Source organism: Harmonia axyridis, chromosome 2, assembly GCF_914767665.1.
Source record: "Harmonia axyridis chromosome 2, icHarAxyr1.1, whole genome shotgun sequence".
Taxonomy (NCBI): Eukaryota; Metazoa; Arthropoda; class Insecta; order Coleoptera; family Coccinellidae; genus Harmonia; species Harmonia axyridis.
In genome coordinates, this window is record NC_059502.1 from 23,249,322 (window position 1) to 23,264,081 (window position 14,760).

Consider the following 14,760-nt stretch of genomic DNA (forward strand, 5'->3'; position numbering starts at 1 on the left):
ATGATAATTACTAATAAATCCTATATTCTGAGTGAATAAATTATTGAATTCTTGTAAGAGTTTATTCATAAATAGCAAATGTTCGTTAACTACCAGTTGAAAAAAAAGCTGAATTTATGTTATTTGTGGAGATAACGTAAGTTCATATAAATTATTTATCACCGAAATATATTAAATATTATCAAATACCTTGTAAACAAATATCTTATTCTCTATTAATAACCTTTTTTGAATGCATAATTTGACTATTAATGAATATATCAAATATAAATCTGCTGTAATAGTTGTGAATAAATAGTAAATAAATAAATAATCTCCAAATAAGTGCTTTATTAATAAAAAAAATATGGATTTCTCTCAGTGTACCAACTTCACATCAGGGCTTTCCTAATTTATTATGGGCTGCTATAAGAACTTGACCACTTAGAAAAATAAATATTTCCATAATCAGTAGATAATAGTATGCGGAAATTTTTGTTTGAAAGGATAGCAGCCGTCTCTGCTTCGTTTCCTACACAATGTCCCTGTATAAAAGGCCTATATAAGTTGGTATTTTATCGAAGCCATCCATCAATGTATACTGCCATTCTAAAATCGCCTTTATTACTTCACCGCCCACTTTATGAGGCTCTTTCTCAAGGGGCCTCAGACCCCGTCCTCGAATCATTAGAACAAATACTTTAAGTGGCTTTCAACCTGATTAGCAACACGCAAACGTAATTCTAGAGGTTTAGAGTCCACCTTTTTGCCGGAATCTTTCCCATCGGGAATTAGCGTTACGCAAACTAACTTTTTCATTGTCCTGTGATATATTAGGTAAAAAGGAAGGAGCGGACGACACGAAAGGTTTCGTTTTTGTATCGTCCTTATAAGCCATATTAATATGAGAACAGGTGTTGAGACATGTGTTGATTTTTTGCTAGGGGATTTGACGAATATGGGTAATGCTGAGGAAAAATATATTCTACAGGGACTTTCAAATTGAGTGTTCAAGTTTGAATTGTAACTGAAAAGGTTTCTATTTTTTTTTTTAAACAATCTTTGCTTTTGTTCTCCCATAGGATCACCTCTTCTGTCACATTCTGGCATAGTAGCTGCTCTATCTCACCAATTAAGAGGTAATAGTACCACGTGCGTTTGGGCGCATCTGTCAAAGTTTACCTATTCAGCTCCCCCCAGCCCCTCTGAGAAGCCCTCACTTTTCAGGATGAGTGGAGCAATCTCAAACGTTCTTCTGATTTTCCGTCCTTTTCTACTACATGTAAGAATTCAGATACATTTGACGGCATTCAATTCTTACACGCCAGCCAATGAATACCCAGCGAATTGTCAAAAGGTTGTTTGCCAAAATAGTTAGCTGTTCTACGGTGGATTGACCAGATTGACCGCAAAAAACGAAAAGTTACCAACTTTTTTTTTTGTTTTTTTCATTCGTAAATTAAAAATAGCCAATCCCTCGCTTTCAGATCATTGTTTGAAGAAATTATCAGAAAACCCCATACAAATCGGTGATCTGCAAGAATAGTTATTCCTTTAAGTTTTGAACTGAGCAGTCAAGTGGTAACATTCGCTCTGGATCGCACAAACATGCGCGGCAGATGCAAATATTTGTACCGCATCTGAGTCTGGATCCTAGTAATTTATTATCGATTGATAGTTTGATAATAGGAAGTACAGATTACTCAGGGCAACAATATTTTTTTTTTGGTGCCCGGGATTTTAGAGCTGATTTTAACTATATTTGGGACGCTAAATCTGTACAAGCAATCCGTTTTTCTCTATCAGCTCTACTTTTTCAGATCCATAAACTTATTTATTTATATACGGGCAAGCCATTTTACATATTAACATGAACCAAATGAACCATGTAAAAACACACAATCAAGTGGGAAAACAAAATTTTGTTTTCCCACTTGATTGTGTGTTTTTACATGGTTCATTTGGTTCATGTTAATAATTTTCATTGAATTCAATGAAAATTATTAAGTGATCTGAAACAATTCTTCAGTTGAAATATTGATACATTAAAAAGATCAACCTCCACCGAACCAGAAGCCTCAATGCTCTATCGAGAGGATTGTTCTTTCCGTAATTGGTTCTACTAAATTTTATATTGAATTGTTCCCAGGTTCTGAAATTCCTTTGAGAAACGTTCAAATTTATCCTTTTGAAAAAGAAAAGGGCTGTCGATGAAATTATGCAAAATTGTGCAAACAAGCATTATATCAAAATTATCTACCAATGTGGGTTTCATTCAGTATATTCATTTATGAGAGTTCTAAAATTATTATACATGTATATTCATTAATGAAGGTACAATGGTTTTATTGTCAGTCTGTAATTGAGTAAATATGGTTCAATACCACTAGTTCACTCAACGAAACTGAAAGAAGAATATAATACCATAGATTTGGTCTTGCAGAAAATAAAGTATCTCGAACATTAATGGACGATTTGTGTATATTCGAAAATGGTAAACTTTCTTCTTGGGCAGCAAAGTGGTTACACGAAATATCCGTGTTTCTTGTGTCTCTGGGATAGCAAGGGCAAAACACACCACTGGGTTAGAAAAGACTAGCCTTAGAGAGAAAACATAGACGTTGGGTAAAATTATGTCATTAACGACGCTTTGGTTAGAAGAGAAAAAACCATACTTCCTCCGTTACATATGAAGTTGGGCTTAATGAAGCAATTTGTAAAGGCTCTTGATAAGAATGGGCCATGTTTTGCATATATAGAGGTAAAAATGCATCAGTTGAGCACTCAAAGACTTAAAGCAGGTATATTTGATGGCCCGCATATAAGACAATTAATTAAGGATCCTGCCTCCATAAATTCAATGCATCAAGTTGAACGAGAATCTTGGACATCATTTGTTGCAGTTGTAAAAAATTTTCTAGGCAAACATAAAGCTCAAAACTATGTTAAAATGGTTGACAAGTTTCAAATCCTGAGGTTGTAATACGAGTATTAAAATACACTATTTACACAGTCACTTAGACCGTTTTCCAGAAAATTTAGGAGACATGAGTGAGGAACAAGGTGAAAGATTTAACCAAAACATTAAAGTTATGGAGGACCGCTACCAAGGAAGATGGGACATGCACATGATGGCAGATTACTGCTGGAGTTTAAGAAGGATCTGTTTTTCAATGTTTTTTGTTTGTTAGTGAGGACGACATAATAGTGTATTTTGTATAACTAAAATAAAATTTCGTGTCTACTTTTGTTTACTACACTTTTGATTTACTTTGATGTTACTACGGATTTGAGTTGAAATAATGTAACTTATATTTCTCTGAAATTGTATATCTCAAAAATTTAAGCTCCTATGTAGAAATGCATACGTTATTTGAATTCAGGACATCAAATTGTTATAGAATCAGCCACGGGCGTAGCCAGGTTTCAGTTTCGGGGGGTTTTACATATTATAAAAAAAATCTTATGTTTTTCTTTTTAAATATATCAACTTTAAAAGAGCCAACCCATTCAGTCTGTTTTCACTAGTTTTATTTTTCAAGAATGTTTTGAGGTAAAAAGCATTTTCAAAATCACCTTTTGAAATTTAGTTTATTTCTTTACATCGATTCCTATAAATATATTTAGGAAAAAAATACCGTCGAAGTATTTATACAACAGAGTACTAAATTCAAATTTATGAGTAGAAAGTTCATATCCAAAAAACCGGTAAAAAATGATAGTGATCACCTTTTTTGCATTTTTTTCAATGTTTTATCATGAAATTTTGGTGGCAAACTTCAGATTCGAATTCTGTACCCCAGAAACAGAGATAATAATTCGAAGAAATTAAAACTACCCTATCAACTGAGTTTTAGCAGAGATAGATATAATACGTCAATTTTGAACTATCGTTTGAGCCAGGTTTTTCGGACAAAAACTTTATGAGAGAAAACGTCAGAAGATTAAATTTTTTTTTGTATTATTTTTTAATGCTCCGTCACAGAATTTGGGTGCTAAACCTCAGATTCGGATTCAGAACCCAAAAAAATAAAGGGTGTTTTTTTAGAGCTAAAGAACTTTAAATTGCAATAAAACAACGATGGATTATTCGATTGATACGAATTTTATTTATCCGTAAGATAATCTTGTGGCATTACAATTTAAATATGATTTCTGGCATATGACCGACAAGGCTGGCTCGGATGTAGTCCAATCTGGACGTCCAATTTTCGATGACTTTTCCAACATTTGTGGCCGTATATCGGCAATAACACGGCGAATGTTGTCTTCCAAATGGTCAAGGGTTTGTGGCTTATCCGCATAGACCAATGAATTTACATAGCCCCACAGAAAGTAGTCTAGCGGTGTTAAATCACAAGATCTTGGAGGCCAATTGGTCCAAAACGTGAAATTAGGCGGTCACCAAACGTGTCTTCCAATAAATCGATTGTGGCACTAGCTGTGTGACATGTTGCGCCGTCTTGTTGGAACCACAGCTCCTGGACATCATGGTTGTTCAATTCAGGAATGAAAAAGTTAGTAATCATGGCTCTATACCGATCACCATTGACTGTAACGTTCTGGCCATCATCGTTTTTGAAGAAGTACGGACCAATGATTCCACCAGCCCATAAAGCGCACCGAACAGTCAGTTTTTCTGGATGTAACGGTGTTTCGACATACACTTGAGGATTAGCTTCACTCCAAATGCGGCAGTTCTGTTTGTTGACGTAGCCATTCAACCAGAAGTGCGCTTCATCGCTAATGGACGTAGTGCGCGATACGTATTCCGCACAGAACCATTATTTTCGAAATAAAATTGCACTATTTTCAAGCGTTGTTCAGGCGTGAGTCTATTCATGATGAATTGCCAAACCGAACTGAGAATAAATCACTTGACAGCTGTTGAATCGGTCGCCATCTTGAACAGTAATGTCAACTTAAAGTTATATACCTCGAAAAAAAACACCCGTTACATACGATCGAAAAAATCAAACTAATCCATAACTTTCCTTTGAGGGGCACATGTGAGCACAAATTGACTGGATTACGTAGAGGTAATTTAATTCAAATTTCACATTTCAATTTAATTGAACTGAGAGTGATAATTCAATTCACTTTTTACAAATTCCATTAAAAAATATTTTCGAGATTTTGAAAAAAAAAAGTTTTTTTGACATCTTTAACATTTCGGGGGGGGTTTGAACCACCAAACCCCCCCCCCCCCTGGCTACGCCCGTGGAATCAGCTCAAAAAACCTCGACACCAAAACAGCTGTTCCCCTGTGATCGATCGATAGTTTGATAATAATCAGTAGTATCGATTACTCCACAAATACGGTAGTTCTGTTAATTAACGTAGCCATCAACCATCGGACGAAATGTTTTCCGTCCGAAAGGAAGATTTTTTTTTGAAAAATTGTCGTTTTGTTCTATTATCCAATTGGCAAAGTTTCCACTCATAAGATGATTTTCTGGCAGCAATTCTTGAGTCAATTGAACATTGTAAATTGTTTAGCTTCAACGCTAAATCTTTGTGTTTGATACACCATACTGTAATGACTCAGTAAGTCCCAATTGATGTGAACGACAGAAAATTGACGTGTAACGTTCAGCTGCAGCACTCATAGCACCAATATTTTCTTCTCAATGACCATTCTTCAAAAACGGCTGTTCAATTTTTTTTCCTGATGATCTTAAAACATCCAATCCAATCGAAATGAAATGTTGACTTAAGATGCGGAATAACAAATTCAAGTTTCAAGTGGAATTTCATATTGACCACCAGGTTTTAAGGGTAGACATAAAATAATCACTTGAAATTTTTTGCGAAATTTTAACCCCTTAAGAATCAAAGAAAATTCAAGAAGAATACTAGAGAAAAAAAAACAATATTTTCCCGGATTACAGATCCGATTGCATTAATGCAAAATGTAATGTTGCTCATACCACCGAAATCAGATAAAATCCAAGCAACATATTGTTATGAAATAACGAGTAAAATACTGAATATTTACATAATAAAAGGATCGACAAGGTTGAAATTCTATTCGTATACGTGAAATAACCAGTCGAATGTTCATACCAAATTTAAGAGGATAGTATCATCTGAACCTTCATCTAGATGAATCAACCGACAACATTGACATCATAATGAATTACATCTTATATGAACAATTTTGTGGTCTCTAAGGGCGCATGAATGAAGGAGCGCTCGAAAGATACTGACGCCAAGCAGACAGTGGATGTCTGAACACTCATATAATTTTTTTCCCTCATTTTGAGAAAGGCAGAAGATCCTGAATGAGCAGAAGACGCACCCAGTCTAGTCAGTTTCACTCTTTTCCATTCATTTTGTACCACATCCCCAATTCATAAAACCTCGCGGCACGCTGCGCCCCAAACGACATTTCATAATATACAGTCGCGTTGCCATGGAAACGGTCCTTTTTCAGCATCCTTCCACAAAGGACTCCGGCTGTCCCACAACTCCACGCACGTGCATAAGAAAGACATTAACACCCGGAGTGAAGTAGCCTTATGGTGGTTTCGTTCTCCCCCAGCATGAATCCCGTGGATGATTACAGGTTGTCATCGCTGATTTAGGGGTAACTTAACAGTTACCCTAATGAAGCCCCAAGTGATCTGGTTCTTTTGTAAATTCGAACGAACTTGAGTTCAGAGCAATTTATATCTTTATGTCATATCAGATTGTTATTTTGATTTTATTGCTTAGTTACATTATTATTGAGGACCTACCTACATTATGTCCTTGGGCATAATCTGAATACTGTTTGGCCCTAGGGAATAAGGTAAACACAGAAATATTTTTATACCTATTTAATAAGTTTTATAATAAAAACAATATGAAAAATATAAACACTATCAACATTTATATTCTAAATGATATGGAATTGGCAATTCTGGAAGGATCCTGGTTTGTTACATTGCATGCATGTTTCATTGTCTGGTTATCAACTTCTTGTAAACAAAAAACAGATGTCGACGGCTACCCCTCGTAACTACAAAACCTGAATTGTACAGAACCTAAAAAACCTACTAACTGAATATTTATACACAAGACTAAATGAATTCTAGCAATATTAAGAAAATTAAAGCTTCAATAGATGCCTATTTCACAAGTACTAAACATAAAATCTGAAATCCTGCCTCGTGGCCGATATGCCTATCCTTTAGCAAAAGAAATACTCTTCTAACCATCATGATGTTTCAGCGTTATCATATTGGCTTCATCTTCAGCCAGAATGTCCGCCGCAAACAGTGACCTATTTACTTTTCAGGATGGCATGAACCCAAATGTGTTTTTCTAAGTTCTTGTATGAGGTGTAGTAAGAAGTTATCTATTACTTTTCCAATAGATGGCTGTAGTTACCTGTATCTAACGTTGTATGAGTTCGATCGAGTTCCATTAAATGGCGTTAGAAAGATGAGATTTCGTACTACAAAAACTTTCATGATAGTTTTGTGATTAGTTGACACAGTTTAGTTTAAGCACGCGTCAAAGATGGACACTTGTAACGGGAGCTTTTTTTTTGAGGTATATAACTTTAAGTTGGCATAACTGTTCAAGATGGCGACCGATTTAACAGCTGTCAAGTGATTTATTCTCAGTTTGGTTTGGCAATTCATCATGAATAGACTCACGCCTGAACAACGCCTGCAAATAGTGCAATTTTATTCCGAAAATAATGGTTCTGTGCGGAACACGTATCGCGCACTACGTCTATTTTATTTTGTTTAGCGATGAAGCGCACTTCTGGTTGAATGGCTACGTCAACAAACAAAACTGCCGCATTTGGAGTGAAGCTAATCCTCAAGTGTATGTCTAAACACCATTACATCCAAAAAAACTGACTGTTTGGTGCGCTTTATGGGCTGGTGGAATCATTGGTCCGTACTTCTTCAAAAACGATGATGACCAGAACGTTACAGTCAATGTATAGAGCCATGATTACTAACTTTTTCATTCCTGAAATGAACAACGATGATGTCCAGGAGCTGTGGTTCCAACAAGACTGCGCAACATGTCACACAGCTCGTGCCACAATCGATGTATTGAAAGACACGTGTGGCGACCACCTAATTTCACGTTTTGGACCTGTGAATTGGCCTCCAAGATCTTCTGATTTAACACCGCTAGACTACTTTCTGTGGTGCTATGTAAAGTCATTGGTCTATGCGGATAAGCCACAAACCCTTGACCATTTGGAAGACAACATTCGCCGTGTTATTGTCGATATACGGCCATAAATGTTGGAAAAAGTCATCGAAAATTGGACGTCCAGATTGGACTACATCCGAGCCAGCCGTGGCAATCATATGCCAGAAATCATATTTAAAATGTAATGCCACAAGATTATCTTGCGGATAAATGAAATTCATGTCAATCGAATAATCCATCGTTGTTTTATTGCAATTTAGAGTTCTATAGCTCTAAAAAAACACCCTTTACTAGCGATAAAGTCGAAAATGCAAGCCGGGTGGCTGAAAACGTAAATAGAGTTCGTGGTCCTGATATTTTAATAGCCAATCACGCGCAATTCTGGTTCCGTCGGTTCCGTTCCCGTAATTTCGATGGCAAAGATGCACCACGCACTAGAAGGTCAATTGTTGAAAATGTCGATAAAATCATGGACATCTCGAGTCGATTCCACAAAAAACCGTTAGGAACCATTTAATTGGCAGGTCTCAAAAAAAGCTCGACTTATGGGTACCACACGAGTTAATGCAAAAATCTCATGGACCCAATTTGCATCTGGGAATCGCTGCTGAATCGTAAGAAAATCGACTCATTCTTGAAGCAGTTGGTGATTGGTGATGAAAAGTGGATCTCTTACGACAACGTCAAGCGAAAACGGTCTCGGTCGAAACGCGGTGAGCCGGCGGAAACGGTGTCAAAGCAAGGTGTGTTTGGTGGATTGGCAGGGGATTATCTATTATGTGTTGCACTCCTAGAGCACAACGGATAACTCGGAACTGTCAATTGGACCGTACTAAGAAAGCAATTGCTCAGAAGCGGCAAGCTTTGGGCAACAGGAGTGGAATTGTGTTTCTCTAATTCTGTGGTTATTCCGTTCATTCTTCCACATCTTGTAGAACAAAATCGTGCGAGAATACATATATCAGAAACGCACAGTTTTCATGGTTATATTTTATTATTATATGTTGGTACTCCGAACTTTCCGCCACGGCTTTATCTGTCAATTCATCGTCAATTTGCCTTAAAGAAATCAGTTCTGCCAACCAACATTTTTCAATGCCAAAATCACTAAATGATATTTATGGAAATATTTCATTAATTTCAATGAAAATGCAATGAATACGAGAAAATAATGTATAATACTCGTACAGAAGGCTCATTCTACCACTCGTTCATTCAAAAACTCGCCACTTCGTGGCTCGTTTTTGAATTTTGAACTCGTGGAAGAATATCAATGCCTTCTGCACTTGTTTCATAAATAACTATTTATCAGGACAACGCCAGGCCATACACATCGATAGTGACTCGCCAGAAGCTCCTGTAGTTTGGTTAGGAGATTCTTAATGCATCCAACTTATAATCCGGACCTGCTTCCAAGTGATTACCATCTGTTTCTATGCAAGGCGAAAAATTTTGCTGGTGAAAAATTCGCTTCGACAGAGGCTTGTGAAAATCGACTGTCCCAATGTTTTTGTCAATAGGGACGAGGGCTTCTATGAGAAAGAAATAATGATATTACCTTCGAAATGACAACAAGTTATGAAACAAAACGGCGCATATTTGACCTAAATGGTATTATTTAAACTATGGTAACAAAAGCCTTGTTTTTCATGCAATAATAATGGATTTCTTTTTATTACATCAGTTTTTTTCATTTTTTTTTCTTGCTCTTGTTATAATGAATGTGTTTTTTATTCACCGAATTGTCTCATACTGTATTGTCCTACGGGATCAATGAAAGTTTATTATTAATATTATTACAGATATTGGGCCATTGATAGAACTGCTGTTTCTATGAGACAAGCACGCAAAAAATAAACTTTTTTGTTATTATACGTCCTAGAAATATCACAATACAAATATGTACTGAGTGATCTGTTCAAAATTGCATTCGATGTTACCATCAACCTTGCGATATCAATTGTGCATGTATTTAGCATGTTTTCCTATTCCACTATTGTTGGTATGCCATTTTCCTACTTTCAAAAATTTCTGTTTGATTTTGTGAGCACTTATGTCCCATTAAATGCGCATCTTATCGCCATAATATTCCGTGGAAAATGATCCTTGACATGTTTCATTCGATCCCCTGACAGAACAACTCAGAGAAAATTAAGATAAATGTCACTTAAGTTTAGGCGTATGAAATTATGAAATAAATCCCCAGTACAAATCTACAGTGAAGCGATAACGAAAATGTTCAGGTACATATCAATTACATAAATACTCGTTATGTGGCTCAGTTCCTGTCCTGTAGCTTACACTCCCTATGCTGTTGTATGTTACCGTAGATGTCTACCCTGCAAAAGTCCATGTTGTTCGTATGCTTGTGCCACATTACCACCATCATCAATACCTGTGGATGTAAGTCTTTGTGCATCAAAGAAGACAAAGAAGAAGAAAAAAGGGAAAGGCTTGAAGGGTATTCAGAATATGTCACCAAGCCGAATAGCCCTTTTATCTAAAAGTGATTTAGAAATGATGACTCCAAGTCAGTTCCTTCTTTTGAGTCCCAGTAAGCAGGAACTAATCATGAAAAAAATGCAAGACGCAGGAATTTCTATGAATAAGTTTACAGAAGCTGGAATAGACGTTGACAAGTTGAAGTCTAATTATGCGGGCTCTGAAGGTGGTTATTTGACACGAAAATGTGATCCGAGATGTAAAGCCAAGAGGAATAGACCTGCCACTGCAAGTGGTGCCCCAAGCAACAACACGACAGCTTATTGTGATGTTGGTGGTGTTCATAGATCGGATGCTACAACTACAACTGATATTAAAACGAACGCTGCAACATCGACAAATAACCTAGATTTCTTCCATTGTGCTCAAAAAGCTGCCAATCAAAATATTCTGGATAACGTATGCTGTAATCCAGAGTGTATACGAGCAATACAACAACAGTACAGTCAAGCTCTGCAACAACAACAATGGCTGCAAAGATGCTATTATTGTCAAGTTATGGCCCAGCAGAATCCTTTCGGTCTTGGCACACAACTACCTAGAACATCTATAGGTCAAAATGCTTTATCTACCCAAAATCAAAGCATAGCGCAATTCCAGAATGTTTTTCGACCGAGTATCTATCCTAGCTCTTCTCTTTTTAGTGGAGCTTTATCTTATCCTTCCAATCAGTCACAAATTCCTAGCACGGCCTTATCTTGGCCTAGTGGTCTTTATCCGGCACAATCAGCATACTTTTCAAGAAATATTCCCTTTACAGGAGCAACGTGTGGGACTTGTGGTCGTTTCAATCCTACTAAATAAAGAAACTTTCAGATCATGTTGTTAGAATTATTTTTGATGAATTTGATCATACACTCAATTATGGTTTCCTATCTGCGTAAACACAAATGAGAATCATTAATAATAAGAAAATTTATGAAATAAGTAACAATAATAAGTTAAAAGGTAAGAGTATTTTTATTGGGTGGAACAATAGAAGCATTGGGTGAAATTGTAAGCTTTGCAGATATTGACACAATCGAACGAGGAATGATATATGGAATTATCTAGACAAATGCCATTTCTCTGACTTTCAGTATAATTTTTCTAGAGAAAAATGTGCAATGTATTTCAGTGATCGTTTCCCGAACAGAGCGCTATATCATTTCGTCGCAATGTTTTTATTTTTGAACTTTTAAGCCTGGGATGGTCCCAAATGATAAGGTTCGACTTGAAAATTTTCAGGATGGGTCCTCGAACGCCGAGGTTAAGCTGAATAACGACTACAACTAAGCACTCTGTGAATATGGCCTTTTGAAATTTCGTTTTCTGTTAATTTCAAAACTTCAAATTCAATCGAGTTGAAAATTTGAATTTGTGGATGAAATTACAATTTTAAGCTTCGTGTGAAATAGCCCGATGATCACATTACCAAAACCATAGAAAATTCAAGGTGAATATTGGAAGAACAGTATCCACTTTTTCAGTTAGAGTGAGATTTTGCTAGCAGAATTTTCATGCTGAATAATTTGAACAATTGGTTCAAACGTAATTTCAAAGAGATGCTCTTCATCAAGAGACACCCGAATTCAATCAATGCGCGGTCTGATATAGGTTCACTGAACATCGTATATTCGAACCTGATTGAAGAAATAAAATTATAATCTTCATGACATATCACTTTCCATCTGGTGCAGTTCTGTGTTACATTCGAATGGATGAACCTGCGACCGATACGTCAGAGAGTTTGTTTGGATCCCCGAGATGAAAGAAAATTGTTATTTTTATTTTCTCCACGAATTTGAATTTCTTCAAATGATTCACATCGTAATTTCTTATTCACAAGGTGAGCTGGTGTAATTTTCATTTGCGAGTGTTGATTGTTTGTTTTTTCAATTGTAATACACGGTGAACCTGTGTGTTTGTTCTATATTGTTTTGCTGAGAGTATATTTTTAGTTAGTTCATGTTCAAGATCTCATGCTACCCATTACTAATTTAGGTAAAATTGTTTTTAGCCTGAGGAAGGGAATAAATTTCCCGAAACGTTGCTACTGAATAAATTATACATAAATAGTTCCTTGTGACTGATACCTTCACCTATTTCATGCTGAATTTCAGGAGGATCGTATCATACCTATTTATGACATTTTTCGACTTCACAGTGCACATACTATTCTATTGACGTCAGTAGAATAGTAACCACACAATGAGAGAACTCGTATATATAGCTATTTTACTCGAAATAAGTACAGATAACTAAACCCATCTATTGAAAAAATAATGGATTTCTTTTTAATGCAGCTAATACTACTATATCTATATGGGGCACCAATCACAAAATTCTTTGGGATTATCCGTGAATTTTCCACTTTATAGTTTAATCACATAGTTTTGCAATTTTTATTGGAAACAACGTAGGAAAATAGGTTCGAGTAAAACTTTTTGATTTCCACAAAAGCAAAATGGTAATGAAATTGGGTTTTTTATGGTATCAAGACTTTTGTGTTGCTATAATTTGGACTGTAATATGGACAATTGATTTAATTATTTTAAAAATTTTTTTTAATTGGAATTATTTGTATGTGAATCGTTGGGTGATGTAGGAAATAGTATATAAACTGCGGGAATATTATTTCGGAAAAAAATCATGAATTTTATTCTTTTGGTGTATAATCAACTATTAAACCATAAAATGTAGCTGTTAAAATCCTTATTTCGGTACATCGGGCAATATCATAAGATAATTGTTATTTATAATAAAAGTGCAGGGTGCGACAGAACTGTCTGACGAGTTTCAAAGGGCTATTTAAAAAAAAGGTTGAAAAAAGTAGTGAAGAGCGGTTTTATTCATTCGAAGCTGTAGGGAATATAGTTTTTTGCTCAAGTTTAGAAAACGATATCATTAAGATGGCGGCCTTCAACAGCGACACACTGATGTAGTCGATTTTGAAAGTTTTCGACCGCTTTTCGTCATATCTCGAGCGCTATGGCCCTTATCTGTAAGGTGGCCCCAAAGGAAGAAGTCACAGATGCTCAAATCTAGTGAGCGCGCTGGCCAATCCACGTCCCTTCTCAGTGAGACCACTCTCCCTTGGAACATCTGTCTCAAAACAGCTAAGGAAGTTCGAGCTGTGTAATCTTGCAAGTTCTTCTTATTCAGGCCGTAAGAAGGTTTCCTACATTGACTCATAACGCTGGGAAGTTACTGTGAATGTGACATTTTCCTCCTCGAAAAAATAAGGCCTATCACTCCGAATTGAGACACAGCACACCAAACTGTGACTTTTGGTGAATGGATTGGTCTTTCATGGAGTTGAAGAGGAAAACATGCAGCCCAGCACCGAAAACTTTGCTTATTCACTGTTCGAGAAAGGTGAAAATGTGCCTCATCACTAATGAAAGTGAATCATCCCCTCACAACGATTTTTCCGGTTAACGTAATCAGCAGCACTCAACTCTTGGACAAGCATGATTTTATACGGGTGGAATAATAAATCCTCATGCAGAATCCCCCTCAAAGATCAGTGTGACATTCCCAAAGCTATGGCATGCCTCCGTGCAGAGCGTCTTGGTGAATGCTTGACTGCTATTCGAACATCCTGTACATTTTCTGGTGTTCTTACAGTTCTCGGTCGTCCATGTAGTCGCCCTCGTCGTGTTATTCCTATTTTCACAAGCTGACGAGTTTTGATTGTGTTTTTAGAGGAGGCTGAAACGTCGACAGGAATGCCGAAATGCCCGCTGGGTCGCGATCACAGAACGGTTATTTTCGTAAAACATACGAACGGCAAAGCATCGATGCACTCCGGTCCAAATCATGGTGCTGACTAAAAACTTTCGACTCTAAGGAACACAAAGATCCTTTTCGCACCTACCTGCCACGAGCATATCCCGAGCAATGACCTGTCAAAACTCGTCAATCGGCTCTGCCGCACCCTATACAAGCTAAACGCTACTTGATATCGAATACAAACTTGAAATAATGACATATAATCATGGAATCTATGTGAATTCGAGATATTCCCGCACGATTTGCCACAGAATTAGACAAATTATATTATTATTTTATAGGCTTCACATAGCCTGTAGGTCTTCCCCCACCAAACTTCCGATTTCCGAACATCCTCAATCA

General features: G+C 36.6%; 1 protein-coding gene across 1 annotated transcript; it reads left to right on the forward strand.

Annotated features, from left to right (window-relative positions):
- Positions 1-10,234: 10,234 nt before the first annotated feature.
- On the forward strand, positions 10,235-11,464 carry LOC123672592. The gene is made up of 2 exons (XM_045606757.1): positions 10,235-10,385; positions 10,473-11,464. Exons 1-2 carry the CDS (start codon positions 10,378-10,380, stop codon positions 11,446-11,448), a joined length of 984 nt encoding a protein of 327 aa, XP_045462713.1. The 5' UTR covers positions 10,235-10,377; the 3' UTR covers positions 11,449-11,464.
- Positions 11,465-14,760: the final 3,296 nt, after the last annotated feature.